The sequence below is a fragment of the Lissotriton vulgaris genome, chromosome 8, assembly GCF_964263255.1.
Source record: "Lissotriton vulgaris chromosome 8, aLisVul1.2, whole genome shotgun sequence".
NCBI lineage: Eukaryota > Metazoa > Chordata > Amphibia > Caudata > Salamandridae > Lissotriton > Lissotriton vulgaris.
The window spans coordinates 22,265,695-22,288,077 of NC_141696.1; the positions used below are offsets into that span (position 1 = coordinate 22,265,695).

The 22,383-nt window shown below is 42.2% G+C and overlaps 1 protein-coding gene across 1 annotated transcript in view; it reads right to left on the minus strand.

Moving 5' to 3' along the window:
• Positions 1 to 695: 695 nt before the first annotated feature.
• Positions 696 to 22,383, minus strand: part of LOC147693266 (pepsin A-like) — a 42,065-nt gene continuing 20,377 nt past the window's right edge. Inside the window, exons 5-9 of the mRNA XM_086933658.1 lie at positions 20,557 to 20,753; positions 15,042 to 15,158; positions 9,906 to 10,050; positions 7,731 to 7,829; positions 696 to 950 (exon numbers count right to left, since the gene is read on the minus strand). Coding sequence (XP_086789784.1) covers positions 813 to 950; positions 7,731 to 7,829; positions 9,906 to 10,050; positions 15,042 to 15,158; positions 20,557 to 20,753 — 696 coding nt within the window. The 3' untranslated portion in view covers positions 696 to 812. The remainder of the gene's footprint in view (positions 951 to 7,730; positions 7,830 to 9,905; positions 10,051 to 15,041; positions 15,159 to 20,556; positions 20,754 to 22,383) is intronic.

Here is a 22,383-nt window from a genome sequence, read left to right on the forward strand (position 1 = left end):
ACTGTTGACATCTGTAGTGATAACGTGGACATCTGTAGTCATAATGTGGACATCTGTGGTCATAATGTGGACATCTGTAGTAATGCTGTAGATGTCTGTAGTCATACTGTGGATGTCCGTAGTAATCTGAAGTCATATTGTGGACATCTGTAATCATACTATGGATATCTGCAGAAATCTGTAGTCCTACTGTGGGAATCTTTAGTCATAGGGTGAACGTCTGTTGTCATACTGAGGACATCTACATTGATCATGCTGTGGCTGTCTGTAAAAATCTCCAGTCCTACTGTGGGCATCTGTAGTCATACTATGGGCATCTATAGTCAAACTATAAACATCTGTCGTGATACTGCGGACATCTGTAGTCATACTGTGATCGTCTGTATTAATCTGAAGTCATACTCCTAACATCTGTAGTCATTCTGTGACTGTCTTTATTAATCTGAAGTCATACTGTCGACATCTGTAGTCATACAGTGGATGTCTGCAGCAGATCCATGTAAACCTCTGAACATGTTTGGCATACTGCAGGCACTTGTGACATGATGCTGGCCTGACCTGATGATGATCAAACATGTCATATTGTTGGTATCTTAAGCATTGTAGAGACTGGGGTTTCATTGCTGCATCTTTCTGCATTTCTGGGTTAAGTTCAACCACCATCTTTCGACAGACACAACAAATGAAGAAGGAACTTATGCTTCAGAATGGCTGTTTATTCATTTGAGACCATATTGACTATACACAGTGATACTTTTTAAAATTACAATGCTGTCTACTCCATAGTCTCTGGCCGTGCCAAGGTGCTATATTCAGGCGGAGGTGGCAAAGCCAACATTGTTGTTAGCTCTGTCGAAGACGGTGTAGTACCCCCTCATGAAGACATCTCCCAGGATCCAGAGTTCAGGCATGTTGGAAGGGGTCATGATGAAGTTGGCGGTGCAGGTGTTCTATTGGAGGACAGAAAGAGCGTGATCTATTAGCAAGAACGACTTCATGATTCCATACATTGACTATTTACAGCTGATTTACTCCTTGTCAGGAGTGTTGCTGTCATGAAGGAAATGAAGTGAAATTTACTTTTCCATCCTCATGCACAAAATCTTTTCTTGAATGTGTCAGTGTCGGGCCAGGCATTTGTTCGAACTCTTTAAATGGACAATTTCACATTCATTGAAGCAAGCTGCTCTGTACAAACTATTGTCAAGATATAGCAACCATTGTCCAAAAAGGCTGCTAAGGCATTTTGTCCCACTTATGCCTCGTTTGGTTCAGACTGTGGGTCGTATTTAGAATTTGACAGACAGGGTACTCCACCACAAACGTAGGAGCATCTCTCCAACATGCTGATGGCCGGCCCACTCCATTTAGGGTGGGCGGACGATCATGTTGCACTGGCTGCTCCCGCCCGTTCTGCTGGTGGAAATCTTACCCTGAAGCCCCAACAGACTTGGAGCCATTTGTGTAAGTACATGAGACCATCACCCCATTTACAGTCTGATGTACTCTTTTTTCACTTTGGAAAAACTCTCAAGGTCTTAGGTAAAAAAAAAAATCTTCTACAAAATCAAACTGTGTATTTAGAATTTCTTCATGCGCGAGAGAGAGAGAGAGAGAGAGAGAGAGAGAGAGAGGCAGATGTATGCAGGTAAAATCAAAGAGCTAGAAGGAAACAAAGATGTGGGAGGAGCCAGAGAGGAGAGAATTGAAGAGGTTGAACGCAGATAAAAGATACAACAGGTAAAAGAGTAGAAACAAATGAGAGAAGCAAAGCGATGAATACAGAGAAAGTGGGCGCAAAATAGAAAGATAAGACATGAGAACACATAGATGAGGCGCAGAGAGGTAGTAAGACAAAGCAGAGATAGATGCCTGGAAACAGAACAGTGAGCTAGGGGCAGACAGATGTCTGGAAAGGGGTGAGAAACAAGTGAGAGATGGATGGGGGCAGCACAAAGATTGTAAGAGAGAACAGAAAGAGTGGAGCAAACAGATCAAAGAGATGTGAGAAAATAGAAAAGAGAAATAGGGTGAGACAGATCAGAGAAATAGATACGGGAGAGATTGAATCAGATCTCAGAAATAGAAGAGACAGAAATATACAAAACACAGAGATAGGAGGGCAAACAACAGAAAGTGTTGGGGAGGCATAAAAAGACAGGAAAACATAGAACAGAAAAATAGGCGAAGAATAGAAATATAGGAAGGGATAGCAGAGAGAGAGTGAGAGAGAGAGTAAGAGAGAGAGGTGAGAGAGAGGAATATTAGGATAGCAAGAGACGTCACAGAGAAATAGGGGGAGACAGGACACTGAAAGGAAGTAGATGAAGAACAAGAAGATATATGGGGCATTCCATCAAGCGGCAGCGATATTTATCTCTGGCCACTTTTGGCGTGGACAATTCTAACGCCGTCTATCGCCAAATTCTATCGCCCGGTCAGCGCACAATTAACAACGCGCATCAGGGCAATATTGCAGGATTACCAGCGATAAAAAAGAACCGTTAGGGAAAACAATGTAGATAGGGAGACGTGGACTCAGCATTATGATCCACCTCCCATGATACATATGGCTAAGTTGGGAAAATGTACACAAAAAGGTTTTGGGTCAGAGCAACTGACCAGCCTGGACCTCAACAATTGCGAAACAGAACAAAGTGGCTAGCCAGGATACTTTAAGTCCAAATTCGAACTCACACAGCCCATAAGTACTGCGTGACCAGGCCATTTGTTTAGCAAAACATTTATTTTAAATTTGTAATCAAGTTTCAAAATTCATAAGAACATGTCATCAAAAAGAAAAACACTGTCAAAAAACAGTCAAGTCAAATGCAAAAACAAGCAATTGTGTGCACAATAGATCCAAAATATACATACATAAAAACTGAATATTCAAACAATTACATGACATCAAAATGCGACTTAGAATACATTACATACGTTTCAAATAAATTGAGATCAAAAAAACATTCAACATATAAGGAAATGACCAGTCCTTTGACTAGAATACCAGTGGACAGGCGGAATTAGAGGTGGAAAACAACTGCCTGCCAGTCTCACAGGACCTCTGACTAGATGTTTTAGTCTGGTTACACGCAAGGGCCCACAAGAGTGGAGTAATTTGATCCCTAGCTGCACCCTTCTTTCTTGTCACAGGCTGGGGGTCAAGGTGTTTCGAACCAAGGTAAGTAAAGGTTCTCCTCAGGATGGGGACTGGGTACAATCTTCACTGCACCACGAGCAAAAGGGATTGCAGGAGTGGAGGTAGACTGTAAAACGGGACGGTTAATCTGAATCCAGTTATGAAGATGTCAAATAGCGGTGCGCCCGTGGAGCGGTACGTTGTTGGGAGGTTGCAAGGTTCACATTCCTTGTATCAACTGCAAGCCGTATAACAATGGAACCGGCTGTGTAGAATCGAAGGGTCTTAGTCGAGTGAAGTTTCGTTTTCGGCGGGAATACTTCAACCGCACGAAGCCGTTGAGCATAAGGGATTTAATCCGAGCAGCGGCCAGGGGCGTTCACGTCCAAGCCCACGTCCCAGACGCCCTGAACGCCCCTGGCCGCTGCTCAGATTAAATCCCTTGTGCACAACGGCTTCGTGCGGTTGAAGTATTCCCGCCGAAAACGAAACTTCACTCGACTAAGACCCTTCGATTCTACACAGCCGGTTCCATTGTTATACGGCTTGCAGTTGATACAAGGAATGTGAACCTTGCAACCTCCCAACAACGTACCGCTCCACGGGCGCACCGCTATTTGACATCTTCATAACTGGATTCAGATTAACCGTCTCGTTTTAATGTCTACCTCCACTCCTGCAATCCCTTTTGCTCGTGGTGCAGTGAAGATTGTACCCAGTCCCCGTCCTGAGGAGAACCTTTACTTACCTTGGTTCGAAACGCGTTGACCCCCAGCCTGTGACAAGAAAGAAGGGTGCAGCTAGGGATCAAATTACTCCACTCTTGTGGGCCCTTGCGTGTAACCAGACTAAAACATCTAGTCACAGGTCTTGTGGGACAGGCAGGCATTTGTTTTCCACCTCTAATTCTGCCTGTCCACTGGTATTCTAGTCAAAGGACTGGTCTTTTCCTTATATGTTGAATGTTTTTTTGATCTCAATTTATTTGAAAAGTATGTAATGTATTCTAAGACGCATTTTGGTGTCATGTAATTGTTTGAATACTCAGTTTTTATGTATGTATATTTTGGATCTATTGTGCACACAATTGCTTGTTTTTGCATTTGACTTGACTGTTTTTTGACAGTGTTTTTCTTTTTGATGACATGTTCTTATGAATTTTGAAACTTGATTACAAATTTAAAATAAATGTTTTGCTAAACAAATGGCCTGGTCATGCAGTACTTATGGGCTGTGTGGGTTCTAATTTGGAGTTAAAGTATCCTGGCTAGCCACTTTGTTCTGTTTCCCAATAAGTAGGAAAAATAGCAGGCGTAAGAAATTGGCGATATATCCGGTTAGCGCTACTTTTTATGTCGCTTAACGGGTTAGCGATTTCCTTGTTGAAAGGAGAAGCTGTGTTAGCGATTGTTTCTGCTGAATTTCAGTCGGGAAAGCCTACCTCGCATCTCATTAGCGATGCTAGGGGAGGGGCAAAGAAAATGGGTGCAAAGGCATGGATTTACGCGTTAGCGTGTCCATGCTGATAGGGTGATAAAATTATCGCTGCTATTCGCCCGAAAATGGACACTAAAGCGGCGATAATTTTAATGCCGGGACTAGTTCATATGCCCCTGAGTGACCAATTAGGGATGGAATGAGACAAAACAGAGGGGCATATCATCAAGCAGCAGCGATATTTATTACTGGCTGCTTTCAGCATGCACAATTCTATTGCCGTCTATCACCGGATTCTATCGCCCGGTCAGCGCACTATTAACAACGAGTATCGCCGAAGCAATGGAAATCCTGCAATAGCGGCGGTAAGCAGCAATATCGCAGGATTACCAGCAATAAAAGAGGAGCCTTAGGGAAAATATTGTAGATAGGGAGATGTGGACTCAGCATTATGATCCACCTCCCATGATACATATGGGTAAGTTGGGAAAATAGCAGGCGTAAGAAACCAGGGATACACCTGGGTAGCGCTACTTTTTAAGTTGCTAGACGGGTTAGCGGTTTCCCTGTTGATAGGGAGAAGCTGTGTTAGCGATTGTTTCTGCTGAATTTCAGTCGGGAACGCCTACCTCGCATCTTATTAGGGAGGAGAGGCGCAAAGAAAATGGGCGCAAAGGCATGGATTCACGCGTTAGCGTGTCCATGCTGATAGGGCGATAAAATTATCACCACTTTTCGGCCAAAAACGGATGCTAAAGCGGCGATAATTTTACCACCGGCCCTTGTTGATATGCCTCTGAGATTTTAACAATCATAAGGGAAAGACAGAAAGATGCAGAACCAAGCAGGGGGCGGGAAATGCAGTGATAGAAAGAGACATAATCCATTGATCTATGATACAATGATAGGGAGCTATAAAGGGACAGAACAAGAATGTAGATAGTGACACAACATAGGGGAAGGAGTAAAAATATAGAGATAAAAGGAAACAAGATGGAAAAAGAAGAAGGCACAAAAAGGGTGAAAAGAAGGGACAGATGAACTTATAGGACAGAAAGAAAGTATATCAAATATAGGAGTTTTAAGGAGATGAAATAGCGATAGAACAGAACAACAGAGAAAGGAGAGAAGTAGTACGTTTATTGTACAGTTAAGGAGAGGGAAAAACGGAGATAGAAGGCACAGGAGGCTCAGCAGGCTCAGCACAGAGAGATAGAAGAAAAAAACCTGATGTAACAGCAGACATCACAGAGAGGGAGGAAGGAGAGGAGATAGAACAAAATAGAGAGGACAGAAAGATAGAAGGAACGAAAAAAGACAGGAGAAGGCAGAACACTGACATAGGAGGATAAAGAAAAGAGAGATATGAATGGACCAGCCATGGAGTGATGGAAAGAAACAGTACAGAGATGGTAACACAAGAATAGATAGATGCTGTGAACCAGTGGCGGTGAGAGGCTAGTGGGGGGTGAGAGGCTGCAATGGTGCTGGAAGGCAGAACAGATAGATGCTCTGAACCAGAGGGGGGTGAGAGGCTGCAATGATGTTGGAAGGTAGAACAAATAGATGCTCTGAACCAGAGGGGGTGAGAGGCTAGAGGGCAAGAGAGACTGCAGCAATGCTGGAAGAGAGAGCAGATAGATGCTGTGATCCAGAGGGGGGTGAGAGAATGCAGTGATGCTGGAAGGCAGAACAGATAGATTTGCAGAGGCAAAACAAAGAGATTGTAGGAGACAGAGTAAAGAGGTATGTGGTGATGGAACAAGGATCTAGGGGAAAAATCTGAACTTGGAGGAAACACTATTTAGACTTAGGAAGAGATGCAATGAAGAAACATGAGGAGAAATAAAACAGACACACGAGAAAACAATTGAGATGGGGAAGAGAATAGGGAATTAGAAGAAATTATAGAATTATGGTAGGAGGAAGAAGTGATGTCAGGATGAACAAAACTGGGAGCTAGAAGGAAGAACAAAGGCACAGAAGGGGGCAGCACAGAAAGATATTTAAGATGATGAAATAGAGGTGTAAAACAATATAGCTGAAAGAGAGATTACACAGAGAAGAGAGAATGGATGAGACAGAGAAGGGAGAAGGCATAAAAGAGATAGCAGGATACAGAACATAGAGATGACAGGAAAATGAACAAGCTTAGATGAGGGGCCCAGGAAAAGAGAATTGGAAGTACAGAGTACAGACATGAGAACAATAATAAAATAAAGATAAAAACATACACAACAGAGGACAGTGGCAAAAGACAGCACAGTTATGAGACGAGACAAGTGTTGAGATAGAGCAGAGGTAAACAGTGACAGAGAAGACATAAAAGAGAAGAAAGAACTAAGATGTAGGATGGGGAAAAACAGAGAGCAATGGAAGAAGACAGTGCAGAGATGGTAACTAAAAAAACACAGAGATAGGATGATATTGAACACAGGGTGATGACAACACTGAGATGAAGCAGAGTAAACAGGGATATGTGTAGAGACAGACCAAAAAGATAGGATGATCCGGACAAGATAGATAGAGATTTCACTAATAATGCAATGAGAAGAGTGGAAGAACCGAGATATAGAAGGAAACAAACAAAAACAAAGATATAGAAAGAGCAGAAAAGAGAGAAAGTAGAGAAAGAATAGAGGGATGAGATGTAAAACAGAAATTTTAGGAGAAGGAATATCGATATAGGAAAAATAGAGCATTGAGATAGAAGGAGAAAGGAGAGACACAAACAGAGATTGGAGACGACAGCACAGAAAGACATGCGAAAACCAAAACAGAAGAGTGAGATAGGAGAATTAACAGAGAACAAAGGAGTGGGAGAGGGCAGCATGGAAAGAGATGGAGGAGACGCAGCAGAGTTGTAAGATGACAAAGAACACAGATTTACTAAACAGAAGAGAGAGGTAAAATGAGACACCACAGATAGAAGGATTTGTGAAAAAGGAGACACAGAAAATAGCAGGCAGGAGAAAGAACAGGAATGTGTGAGGGGATTAACCAAAGAGCAATGGAAAGAGACAAAGATGGTAACAACTTTGGATAGATTTGGGAGAAAGCAGCCATGTTATGTGAGCTGTGGACCAGCCTGTCTGAGAGAAGAGTGGTGTAAGGAGATTCAAAGGGTGAAAAGAGCTTGACTATCACCTACCTGGTTGATGTAGGCTCTGGCAGGCACGTTGAATGGCTTCCCGTTGATAGTGAAATACAAGTCTGGTAAATCACTAATAGTGTAACAATCGACACTATACTAAAGTTTAAGAAGAAGAGAGAACATTTTATCATAAGTAAGAAGCAAATATCATAGATATCTTGTGGCAACAGAAAGGTAAAGTTAATACATTGAAGTTGTTTAGAAATGGCAAGTCAGACGCACTTAAAATGTATATAACTGCTGGCATCAAACATGGAATTGAGAAATGTGCTGGCCATCATGAAACAAGGGTCAGCGTCTAGTATTATAGCCTCTTTGCTTTTAAATCCTAGATTCAGACTCAGTTTCTATAGAGATCAGGTGGTTCCATCGGTCCCTGGGGGCCCTGGGTATAGTCTGCCACTGGTGAATACACATGAAGCTCTGTCTGGCCTGAGTGAAAAGTAGTGGCTTCTGAATTCATCAATATGTACCAGTGGGAAACTATTAGACATAAATAGGATCCATACCAGTGACAGCAAGTTGGTTATATCTTCTGAACTGACATGCTGTCAGATTGTCTCAAAATCAGTAAAGCTGGATGGGGGTCTCTTTTATAAGTACTCGCCTTATGCAGAGTAGGGTGTTGGTCGCCCATGGCTGGGTTGGGCAAGCCAAGCCCTGACGTCCAAACCCAAGCTGTGCACGGCCAAATAAACTCTGCCGTGGTGTCACAGTTCTGTGAGAGTAACGCTGTACCCCAAAAACATTGTGGAACGATTTTAATAAAAATAAGATGTATACTTGTGAGAATGAGATGGCTCTGAGATGGCTCTGACAAGAGCCTTCCTGTTCACAGTGAATTGTTGACACTTAATGGTAGAACTGGATACATTCCTTTAAGTTGTTTAAGTTGTTTAAGTTGTTTAAGTTGTTAAGTTGTTAAGTTGTTAAGTTGTTAAGTTGTTTAGAAAAATCCAATTCCCTTCTTCTGTCAAAAACACTTTGCCTCTTCTGCAGGTATCAGGCATGTCAAAGCAGATGTTACTGTGGCAGATGAACCTCATCCAATAGTCTCTGAGAATTATCATAGCAACAAGGTGCTCATAATCCGAATTGCTTTTCACCACCGACAGCAGTTGATGCCATTTCATCCCTCTGTGACCAATCCAAGTAATGTCCCCCACGGGAACGCCTGGATCCCTGTCAGTGCCACGTTTTTTGCAAAGTCACAAATCTAAAAGAAAAAGGAATATCCCAGAATCCAAATACGAAGAATGATGCTGTCTTCCTAGCGTGAGACAGAGAAAAGCCTACTGCAGAATGTCAAGTGTTCTCGAAAGTGTGTGATTTGCAGAGAACAAAGGGGCCTATTATCAAGGAACGGTGTTAAAATTATCGCTGTTTTATCGGCTTGATAACAGGCCCTTGTTAATTCCCATGGAAGCCCATGTTCTGATGTTAACATGGGCTTCTACGGGAATTAACAAAGGCGTATCATCAAGCCCATTATCGCCGCTTTATCAGCAGTTTTCTGCCGATAAAACGGCGATAATCTTAAAACCGGTCCTTGATAATATGCCCAAAAGTCATTTATAGTTGGCTGAGGGTTTACTGTTCAGTGAAAGGAACAGATCCAGGGGCTTAATTACAAGCCACTCGCGCTGACGGCGCGTCACTTTTAACATGGAAATGTTTGTGCTCTTCCATAAAGCTACTGGGATCTAGGAATTGTGGGACATTTCTAGTGAATTTGTTGTGCCCTAGATTGTTTTGCAGTATGAAACATTTATTGAGAAATTATTAGACTTAGAAACTGTCTAGAACACTCATTAACAAAATGTTTGATGCAAATGCCATTTTCTGCATATACGTTTAGCTTTTATGGACATCAGGGACTATATTACAATAACATAGTTGAATACTAAATCACTGGATCATCCTTGCAATTTAGTAGAAATGAACTTTGTATATATAGATGGAATATGGCTTTTAACAGGTCAGTTTAACTGTATTAAAAAATCAATGTTATAGTGATGTTTCTGATTGATTTATCTTTTTTCATTGACGGATTGATTGTTAATCTGTTTAAATTTAGGGGTTGGCCATCATTGTATGAAACAATTGCTTCCAGCTGAAAAGTTTGTTAATTCTTTGGTCCTACACCTGAAGGAGGAAGCTATTGTCACTTACCTCCCGATTAGAGTCCAAGAATGCTCCAATAACATTGAGGATATTTATAATTCCAGATTTGGGACCAGCAATCATAGTTGTTCCCGAGTCCACCATAGCTTGACATCCTCCATCGCAGGCGATAATGTTTCCATTCACGGAGACGCTGAGGTTGGAAGCAAGAGACTAATATCAATGGAAGCTCTCAAGAGGCAAATTTAAAACTAACTCAAGTGCTCTCAAGTCTCAATTGTGAGAAACAGATCTACCATCTTCAGAGCTTCTCATCTTCGTATGGGAGGCACCATTACCTGATCTGGGCTTCTCACTGGACATAAAGTCACATATTAAAACACCTCATGTACATACACATTTCAAACAGTATCATATATATATACCATCAACTCATCCAGTAACAGGTGTCTTGGCAGAACCTGGTATATCCTGTTTTGTTTTCTAGTTGTAATACTTAGTAATGATTTCAGTCTGCCTCAGACTATCTCCAGATCTGTTTTATATCCTAACCTCAAACAATTAATCTTCTGTAGGGTTTGAGATCTGATGAAAAGGGCTCAAGCCTAGAATTCATATTTGAGAATGTTAACCCTCCTCCTACACTGCATTCCATAATAATCAGATACAGAAACAAACTCTGCTGGGTCACTAGGTTTTCACTGGGAAGTTTAACGTGTTACTGTAAATAGATCATCTGTGTACACAGCACCCTTGTATGATCATACATGCATGTGTGTCTTTAACCTTGGCCTCTATTTCACAAGGTTCCCCTTCGTCAACCATATCTGTCAGTGGCCCGTGGAAGTAACAAGCAGACACTGTCCTAAAAAGTATTTCTACTAAATATTAGCTTTGAAAGGTGGCAACAAAAGAACTATAATTTCAAAGAAATATGGTTTAGGGAGAAAACTCCTATACATGAAAAGACCGGCTGAACAACTTCCCAGAATCCACAGCTACCCAGATTGCAAAAGAGGTGTCCAGGTTGTGGTTTGGGCCCGTTCCCAATGTGGGCGCTAGACCCACCCACAGAAGTGAGGTACATTTTTTATTGGGTGATGTGGGGGAACACTGGATGGTAGGAAATTTATGAATCCCACAGATTCCAGAGCGTTCAGTTACGGAAATGTGGGGAACATATATGTTTTTAGCCAAATGGCTTCTGGGTGAAAAAACCTGGTGCGAGCCACGCAAGTCATGCCACAGTGGATTTCCATGGGTGTCTTGTTTCCAGACTGCTTCGGTAGTTTTCACTAGGTGCCGGCTGAGCTAGGGCCGAACACCTACACCCACTCAAATCGTAAAATGAAATTGGTCGTTTTTACTTTTCACTAGAAAATTTAAAGTAGCCATGTAACATTTTGGGCCCTTTCCTGCCATTGGCACTAAGCCCAGCCACAAAAGGGATGTATCATTTTGATTTGGAGACTTGTAGGAATGATAAGTGTAGGAAGTTTGTGTATTCCCTCAGATGCCAGGATATTGCCTTCCAGAAATGTGAGGAGAATGTGTGTTTTTAGCCAAAGTTTGATGTTTGCAAGCTCTTCTGGGTAAGAACACCACATGAGAACCATACCTTAGCTAGGGCCAAAAATCTACAGCTAACTATATACTATACTCAACATGAGGGTTAAGAGGAAGATTGGGATGGCACTCATGTATCAGAGAAAGTTCGATCATCAACGGGCTTAAAGAAAGTCTGCGCGTTGAACCCCTCTTGTTTATATAGTGCAGATCTCTCAACAGAGTTAGATGAGCTGGCAGCACACGCTCGAGCTTGGGTGGACAACAACTGTCAAGTATTCTCTACGCTGATGAATTATTACCACTCAGTAACACACAAATAGGCATTTAATAGCTTCTCTGCTGTCTTTTTATTTTTTTTATTTTTTTTTAGTCCTCATCTCACCATAAAGCATCTGCAAATATAAGCAAGAAACCAACCTTCCATCTTAAACACCCAGGGTTCCTGCTATTGCATTGGCTATAGGCCTGACCCGGCCAGATTCTTTGTACAAAGCCTGGTGTAATCATTGGACTTAGATCTTAACTCAGCCTCATCTCTTTGCCCCAGTCTAGAAGCTGGACCCAGATGTTATGCCCATGCCCCAAGTCCAGCTGAGCCAGAGCAGCCCGCAGGCAATTCTCATAAAGTGGGGGGGATGGATCCTTCCATAGTCTACAGATCTCTCTTCGGGCAATAAGAATCAGATACATTAGTAAACCTTTTTGTGCTACAGACAATATGGTCGGGGGATTGTTATCAACACCGAATATTACCATGGATAAATTCAGCTTAAAATTGGCCTTAAAAATAGCATCAAGCGCACAGTCCACATTCTGCCAAAACACCTTTAAAGCCCCACATTCAAAGAATATATGTATCATCGGCTTGGGTAGAATCGCATTTAGGGCATTTTGAGGATGTAAGAAGAGCAAATTTAGCGATTTTCTTGGGGGTGTAACATAGCCTATTAATTACGTAAAAGTGGTTCTTTTTTAAGGATGCGGGTTTAACCACTTTGTATAACATCTGCAGAGAGGGTTCAAACAGTTCTGCAGCCATGGTCTCCAAGGCTGACGAGTTCCAAACTGCGTGTTGTAGTGGGGCAGCTGTTTCATTTGCTTCCAGAATCTTCCGATACCAGAAGCCAACCTCCTTTTTTATGAGGTGAGTATTCTGGCATTGAAGCTTGATTTCCCAATTTCCACCTATGCTGGATTTCACAGCAGTGAACCAGGAGGCCAGTTGTAAATATTTAAATCTTTAGAGAGAGTCTCCTATTTTAGCCTTAAGACCTCCCAGGGATGAATCCCATCGATGGATACCAGATCAGACCAGATTCGAAGACCAGCTTTCTTAATGGGGAGTACTAGGCTATCCTTTTAGCAATCGGATACATTTGGTGAATCCCAAATGGGAGCAAAATCAGAATAGTAGCCTATCCCCATGCTTTCCTGACCCTATACCACAGGTTCAATAAAGCTGTCAAAACCTTCAAACAAACCTTTTAAAAAAATCTGGGCAAACCAAGCTTATACAAAAAACCATCTCCACCCCTTCAAAAGCAACCATCTCACTTAAAACCCTCCCCCAGTTGGATCCCTCTGCCGTATAAAGTAATGCCCGAATGTTTTTAAACTGAAAAGCAAAGGAATACCAAAGTATATCAGGAAGTGCCAGCCCCCCTTTCTGGAGCTTGCGTCTTAATTCTTTCCATGAAAGCTGAGCCGTTTTGTTAGATCAAATGAAACTTCCTATTTTGCTTTGTATTCTACTTATATCTTCATGTGGAAACTCGAGGGGAATTGTGCTAAAAAGGTAGGTCAGCTTTGGCAAAATAACCATTTTTACTAGATTGACCCTGCCTTATACTGTAAGAGGCAGATTTTCCCATCTTAAAAACAATCGGTCGATTTCCTTAGATATCCTCTTAATATTGGTCCTCCGGATATCTTCTAAGTTGTTTACTATTGTTATTCCTAAGTATCTAAATTCACTACTAATTTTACCCAGCCAAGACAGGAGCTTCTTTCCTCTCTTGGCGTTTACACAGAAAACAAGCATTTGCAATGCAATAGTTCTCGCATTATTAAAGTTTGAGCTATTAACATTGCTAAATAATGCAACACAAATAGCTCAAACTTTATTAATGCGAGAAATATTGCACATGCAAATGCTTGTTCTTCATCTGCCCATGAGAGCTTGCTGTAGCCTATGCAGCTAGGGCGAAACCCCCCACTCTAGCTTCAGGATGTCCTGACATTGAACCTGGTACCCACGCCTCTAGTTTGTGCACGGAGAATTGTCATCATAATGTCTCATTTAGCAAGACTGCTGCTGACCTCCGAAGGCCAAAGCCCAAGGAAGTGAGCATCAGGTCACAACCAGAAGAGATTTACTCTGGTCACATACAATCACCGGCTTTGGTGTATCATTCAGCGTCCCCTGGACACCTTGGATTGCCATGTGTAAGGACTAGCATACCTCAAAATTTTGATGAATCAACATTCATTTAATTGTATGTCTTGTAGAAACAGTGAATATAGAAATGAATCGTATACTATTTTGTTTTTAGCACTGCAATGAGATTTTTTCTGTTTTTCTTCAGTACGAACTCCATGAAAGCAAGCCATTGTTTTTCAAACATGTGGTTTCCTTTAATGTCACAATCACAGCTGCCAACTGAACTGATTGTTAGTGTCAACACTACCTATCTAACCATTTCGTATTCTGGTGGGCACTTTCCCCAGGCTTTCCTCTCAATTTTAATGGCTTTTGAGCAATTCCTAATAAAGTCTAGGGGCCTCATTTATGAGGCCTTGCGTCAGTTTTGCGCTTCACAAAAAGTGACGCACCGGCTGCGTAAAACATGCCTCCTGTTGCGCACTATTTACAAAGTGACGCATCTAAGCAGATGCGTCCCTTTGTAAACCCCTGCGCTACATTATACCTGGAGTCAGGTATAATGTATGCAGAGGGGGCGTTCCCCCGCAAAAAGCCTCGTAATAGTGACGCAGTGAAATCTATGAGATTTCGCTGCGTCACTTTTAGGACGCTGTTGCGTCAAAATCTTGCGCCTGCCTCACAGCAGGCGTAAGACTGACGCAGGCCCTTTCACATGGGGCTTTCCCCATGTGAAAGGACGCATTGCTGGAGTTGCGTCACTTTTGTGACACACTCCAGCAATGCGTCACTTTTGCGCTTACAGATACGTCAGAAATACTGACGTATCTGTAACTCCTTGCGACATGATGCGTCATACTGTAAATATGACGCATCAATCATGTCGCAAGGAGTGCGCACTAAGAAGTGACGCATCGCTGCTTTCACGCAGCGGTGCGTCATTTCTCATAAATGAGGCCCTAGGTTTTTTAGTTCAATAGGGCAGTTCTGGGCTATTTCCAGGAAGGAGGTATATTTACTAGTATTTGAATCTTTTTTAAGTTAATTTAATACACCCAATGTGTTGTCTGTAATGTGTTGGGCCAGTGCTGTACTGAGTTTACATTTTCTCGAGATCCCGCTGTTTGTGTTTCATAATTTAAAATATGCCTTTTTTGCCGTTTGATTTATTTTGTATTCTTAACTAACAGCAGGATAAAGCATCCATTCATTCATTCATGCTTTCATTTGAGTACCTTTCCATAGTGATCTGCCAGTATCCCTCCTTGGAGACAGGCACCCAGTAGATGTTTCCAAAGTAGTATGAAGGGTCAATGGCCCCAAAGGTCACCATACTTCCACTTTCTCCATAGCTGTGAAGATAAATGAGAGAACATTGCTCGATAAGACAATCAACTGATGACGTTTCCAGAGTTACCTTGCATGTAGACATGGTGCTTTGATGTACCTCCGTCGTGCACATCCACACCGCCACGCGAAGAACCAAGAAACATCACAACTGCACCTCCGGTCCCACTTTTCCTTCAAAGAGACCTAATCAACACTCAAAACATGCGACACGATTCATCCCAGTATGTCACCCCTGTAAGCACATCAGCACCAACTTTAATAAACACAACTCATATTTCAGCTACGTATGCAACGCATAGGAGACATCTCACTATGCTGCACAAGTCTGCCATTGCTATCAACCCCCTCTACAATTAGCGATTCCCAAACATTCCTTAATTGCAAGTCGCAAATTGCGAGTCACAATTAAGGAATGCCTTCCCATTCATTCCTATGGGCCTGTAGGCCCATAGGAATGAATCGAAGATTGCATGAGTAATTTGCGAGTACCAATAGGTACTCGCAAATTGCGCATGCAATTTCAAGGGTGCAGGGGTGTCAAAAGGATACCCTGTTGCACCCCTGAAATTGATCTGTGCACACATGTTGTGCATACACATGCCCCAAGGGCAAGTGTGTGTAACCTACAACTTTGAAACATGCACTGTAGTGCATTTTTCAAAGTTTTTGCGAATTATCATTAAGTAGAAATTGATGGTAATTTGCGCCCCCTATTAGCAAAATCACAATTTCCGATTCCATCATGATTGCATTTAAGGAATCGCAATTTGCAATTCCTTAAATGCATTTACAAATTAAGAAATCTCAATAATTTGCGATTTCTTAAATTGCGAGGGGCTGACAGGATAATGCATCGCAGAATCCCTTTTTGCGGCAGCAAACTGCCGATTTTTGCGAATCGCACCGTTTGCGCTTGTAAAAATGGTTGATGCTTGTGCCTGATACTGTTTTTACAAGGATCTTGCTGATGAACACTATGTGAGTGATGGTCTAGTAGAAGGGGGGTCATATATTTTCCCTGTTGTGGATGGCACAATGGGTGCTGCAGTCCAATCGTGACACTTAACCTACAAGCCCCGGTTGCACCCTGTTTTTATATACTAAGGTACTTAAATATACTAATCAGAGATGCCAATTTCTTCATGTTTAAGGGCGGAGTGGAGCGCAACACTTTACCTCAGGTTAGCAGGGGTAATGTGCACAGAGTTCTACGGCTAACAAAAACTTGTATGGCAAAAATCTGAGGAAATACTGTGCAAATGATGGTCATTTCCAACAGCACTGCAGGAGGTTGTTACCATGAATGTGATATTGGAGTTGAACATATACAGGCAAATACATCAATGCAGGCTTTTGCGATTCCTTCATTGCGATTATTAAGGAATTGCAATTAAGGAATTGCAAAAGCCTATGCATGTAGGAATCGCTATAAAATTAGCGATTCCCAAACATTCCTTAATTGCGAGTCGCAAATTGCGAGTCGCAATTAAGGAATGCCTTCTCATTTCATTCCTTAGATACCTGAAGGCCCATAGGAATGAATGGGAGATTGCAAGCGCAATTTGGGAGTACCAAAAGGTACTCGAAATTGCGCATGCAAATTCAAGGGTGCAAGGGTGTCAAAAGGATACCCTGTTGCACCCCCGAAATTGATCTGTGCACACATGTTGCGCACACACATGCCCCAAGGGCATGTGTGTGTGTAACCTACAACTTTGAAAAATGCACGTTAGTGTATTTTTCAAAGTTTTTACAAATTACCATCAAATAGAAATTGATGGTAATTTGCGCCTCCTATTAGAAAAATCACAATTTTCGTTTCCATCATGCCTTGCATTTTAGGAAACGTAGTTTGCAATTCCTTAAATGCAATTGCAAATTAAGAAATCTCAATAATTTGCAATTTCTTAAAATTGCAAGAGCCTGACAGGTTAATGCATCGCAGAAGCCCTATTTGCGAGCACAAACTGCTGATTTTTGCGAATCGCACTGTTTGTGCTTGCAAAAATGGTTGATGCATGTGCCTGATACTGTTTTTACAATGATCTTGCTGATGAACACTATGTGAGTGATGGGTTGGTAGATGGTAGGGTCATCGGGTCCAGTGTAGGATTCTTTAATGTGTCTTGAGTGCATCTGCGAAGATGCCTGGAGTGAGGGAGGCATTGACAATGGTGAGCAAAGGTGAGAGAGCCTCTCCAGAGACAGCTTTGATGAAGGATGAGGGGATGATATAATTTTCATAAGAAGTTGCTCTGAGGGGTTGAGTATATCAGTGTAAAGAGCTTTGAAGGTTGACCTGTGCGAGGGACCGGACATAAGAGTTGAAGCAGACTTGGTGTCATTGATGTGCTGTTGGATATTTTGTGGTGAATAGGTGGGTCCAGCAGGGGGTTTATCAATGCTTGATTGTCTTGAAAAGAGTTCTGCTTCTGTTGGTGGCGTCACTGATGGTGGTGGCATAATGCCATGCTTTGGCTGATGCGAAGAGCCATCTGTGTGTGCACGGAGAGACTTTAGTACCATGAGGTCATCAGAGATTCTGTCTCTCCTCCATTTTCTTTCCTGTCAACAGATGGATTATTTATTGCCAGAAAGGCGTTTATAGTATCACGGTGCTGAAGGCTCTGATTGGCAAGTTTTAAATGGGACATGGATGTTCACACACTTTCGCAAAAAAGTGTTTAAGTTGTTTAGACGTGTGGTGGCCCCAGACGCAGAATTGATAGGGTGAGAGATGAGTTCAAATATTAGCTTGTCTATGGAGATGTATTTGAAGGATCAGACAGTTTGGCCTTATCTTTTGTATTGAGCTTAGTTTGTTGGTAGAATGCTGACAATAGAAATAGGCATGGCAAAGTTGTTGGTCAAACTCAGGGGTATGGGCAATTTGTATTGGACAATTGGGGATGTTGAGAAGACAAGGTTGAAGATATGGTCTTTGAGTGTCTTGATTGTGTAACATGCTGTGCCACATTTAGTATTTCAATGAGTCTGAAGAGTGTGTCTCTTGTTTGCTTTGATCTGATGTTGTCTTGGAGGTGGTACGTGCATATTGGATGGGTGTGGTGGTGAAGAGATGTGGGAATTCATCAATGAAGGCCTTGTTCTGCTTAGGAGGCCTTTAGGAGATATGGTAAGTGAAGTCTGCAGTTGCAGATAGTGGGAAATTTCTTAGCAGCAACTCCATGGAATTGAGTGTCACTGGACAGCCTAGGGTGAAGAACTAGGATGACTCTTAAATTACAGAATGGGCTCTTCCCTACTTTAGTGTGCAGTCCACATGATGGGTGATGTAGCCTGTGGGAAGAAGGACACCCAAGGTGTGCAGGGATGTTAGATTGAACCATGATTTTGAACAAGGTATCAACCTTGTGAGAAGTGATGAGGTCTATGGACTACTGCAGAGGGAGCATTAACAAACATGAGTTGGAGTGGGTGTTCTGTAGTTTGAGGGTGCGTCGTAGTTAGTGAGATGTGTAAGAAGTTGAAGTTGAAGTTAAAGTACTTATTAAGCGCTTGATTACCCAGCGGTTCCTTGGCGCTAGGGATGCAGACCCAGGAAGGCAGGAGGAAGGCGTTAGAGCGGGAAGGCTTGTGAAACAAGTAGGGTCTTCAACGCTTTGCGAAACTCAAAATATGAGGCAGAAGACCTGATGGTGAAGGGGAGGGCGTTCCAGAAGGTGGGAGCAAGGACAGACAACTCCACGCCCCCGTATTTTTTCTTCCTAAAACGAGGAACAGAAAGGAGGGACTGGGTGGAGGAGCGCAGCTCTCTACTAGAAGTGTAGATTTTGATTTCAGAATTGATGAAAGCTGGAGCGGTTCCGGCGCGAGCCTGGAAGGTCGTACAGCCCATCTTGAAGAGGGCGCGTTCCCGGATGGGAAGCCAATGCAAGGCTTTAAGTAGGGGAGTGACATGATGGGATTTAGAAAGACTGAAAAAAAGACGGGCAGCTTGGTTTTGGACCAGCTGAAGGCGCCGAAGATCATAAGCAGGAACCCCATTGTACAGAATGTTGCCATAGTGCAGGCGAGACAAGACCATGGCCAAAAGAATCAGTTTGAGAGCAGAAAAGGAGAAAAAACGGGATATCTTGCCAATAGTGCGGAGAGTCAGAAAACAAGATGAAACCACTGAGCTAATCTAGGAATGAAGAGTGAGGTGTTTATTGAGTATTATCCCTAGTGTCTTGACTGAAGGAGAGGATGAAGGAGGGGTACCCAGGGAAAGGGGCCAAAACAATGGGTTCCAGGGACTGGAGCCGCCACCTGTGAGTACCAGTTTGGTTTTATATGGGTTTAATTAAGGTGGTTACAGCACATCCATGAAGGTCATAACCAATTGGAATTTGTGAATGGACTCCGGGGAGGGGGAAAGATTAAAAATAAGCTGGAGGTCATCCGCATCGTTGAAAACCGTGACCTCCATCTGCTGTAAAGCAAAAATGAGAGGGAAAATGTATACATTAAAAAGGAGAGGAGAAAGGGAAGAGTTTGGCTCTTTGTTTTATGGGAATGTTAGATAAGTGTTTGGGTGGTTTTGGTATGTGTGTGATTGTGGGGCTTGGCAGTATGGGCTTCAGGGTAAGACACATGATTGTATCTTGCCTTATATGTTTCAGAAGAACAGGGGTTCTGGCCCAAGGCCATATGAAGCTCAAACAGGCAATGCCCTTGTCTGTCTCTTCCCTTTGCTGGGAATGCCTGGAAATGGGTTGCTCTGAAATTTTGAAGTAGGGTGAAGGCAAAAAGGGAGAGAGTAGGTAGCTTATCTAAACACATATTTGTGGAATGTGACTTGCTGGTTAGGGCCAGAAACCACAATGTAATAATTCAAGCTCATAAAACCAAAAACAATATTCAAATTGGTGGGGAACTGTGATGACTCTGTAGCACTTTGGTGAACTTAGACAAGTGCCAGCTTGTATCTATAAAGATTAAGCATGTGACTGCAGGCCAAAGGAGAGGTGAAAGAGATAGGAGATGGGTATTGCAGGAAGCATTCTGGGTTATTAAACTGGAGATGTGGTTTCCAAGCAAATTTAACAATGCTTTAAGTCTATCCAGTTGATTATACTTCTTTTCTTTTGTTTTGTACCTTTCATGCCTTTAATTAGAGTATTCTGAGTACATGTTCAGCTTCTGAAAATGAAATGCACTAGTATCTGCTTCCCCCACTAGTAACATACTGGTGGCCACCGCATAGCAGAAAATGTGGTGACCGCAAAGTGTTAAACAGTAATATACTTCCTATTTGTAGTCTTATTTCAGTGACAGGATTCTAGTTTTCAAGCAAAAAATGTCACTCTTTTCTCAATTTCTAAATGGAAATGCTTTTTTTGATTGACATCTCACACTGTACATTATTTTCCTATTACCAGAGGAAATTTCACCTACCTGCTCAGGTAGATAGAGAAAAGTTCATCGGGGATCAAACCCTGGTTCCACATGTTGTCGAACACGGTGGTGGTCCCATCATTAACCATATCGGGATATGACAGTCCCAGGAAGCCATCAAAAGGAAAATTGGCGAAGACGTTGTCTTCAGCAGAGGTCAAAGTAAAGGCCTGGTTGGTGACCACAAGACTTCCAACCTCAAAGGAGAAAGAGGTCAGTAAAAGTTCAGCTTTATCTTTGTAATTTAATATGTGAATAGCGACATTCAAGAAAAGAAGATTAAGGTACATGAAATGTAACTCAGTGAGACAGACAGGACATCCCTTCTAACACACAGCTTGATGAACCCCCAGCCATGGGGCATCACAGTCATTGAAAACAGGAATCTTTGTTCCCATCCCCTAAGCTTACTTGGGTTGGGCAAAAGAAGACATTCAGGTAGATGATGCAAAGTGTCAGGTTTGGAGATTAGGAGTCTCCTTCGAGAACCTTAAATGATAAATGTATTCTCATTGAGGTGTCCATTAAAGCAGAGACTAGGGGTCATATTTACAAGGCAGTAACGCAGCACAGTGTTGCAAGCCATTTGGCAGTGCCACACTGCATTACTTCCAGGCAAAGAGATACGTCATCTTTACAGCAATATGAAATATTCCCAAGCTCTCCCCTGCGCTGGTGCACAAATAGATACTATGCGCCAATGCAGGCATCCTTGCACCATATTGCAAGTGTGCCTGCGTTGCACCGATGATTGTTTTTGGAATGCAGCATGCATAGAAAGAAGAAAAAATGAAGGGAAATAAAAGTATTACTCCTCACTGTGGCTCCTTGCGCCTCCCCTGGTGAGACATAGGATTCTGACGCATTCCCGAGTTTACGACACGTTGCAAATCTGGGAATGCGGCAGAATGCATGGGTGTTGCGTAGGGACACCCATGGAACACGCCTTTCATACAAATCGATGCCCGAAAAGGGGCTGTATTTACAAGGACATGAAAAGGTACGCAGGGTGAGTTTATGTGTCCTTGTAAATATGGGTTTATTAGAAAAATGCACCTTGAGGAATCATTTCATATCATTACTCATGTTATATCAAGTCATATAAATGTACCATTGATTGGAAAGAACATAAGAAACGCAGTATCTTTTGTTCAACTTTATATAACACTTTAAACAAATGTATATCAAGAATTATTACAAACATTAATACAAAGACTAGGCAACAGAAAACACTACCCTATTCAATACATCTTTTTGTAGTGCATTATACCGTTGGTACAATATGTATCAAACATATATATACATAAAGTGCTCCTGAAACGTCAGTCAGCTGATTAATCAATTCTTTGTACAAATCCTGTTGTTGGTGATTGTAAACCAAACGGTATAAGGGCGTCAACGTTTCGGTCTTATTGTACAATTCACACCAAGACCATCCTCAGGACTATACGTTGCACATAATATTGAACGGATATAAATCAGACAAGCCTTCCAGATCAAATTAAGGCTTCTCACCGAAGACCACTAAAGTTCAAAAGTACTCCTCCTATACTGTTGTCACGGTAGTACAGTACAAACGGGGATAAGTCCGCTATAGAATTTATGCGTATACCATCTCACTCGTATGCTCTGCTAACAATGGGATCACTCCTGGTCTCTCTCAGTCAGCGTGAAATATGTAAATAAGGAGCATCACACTGCGACGATAGTGTGTCACAAAAAGTGATGCACCGGCAGTGCAAGGCGCTTGTAAATATGCCCCAAGGTTTCTAAACCTAAATGTTTTATTGAAGTAAAACCATGTTATTCTGTGCAAATTATTACATG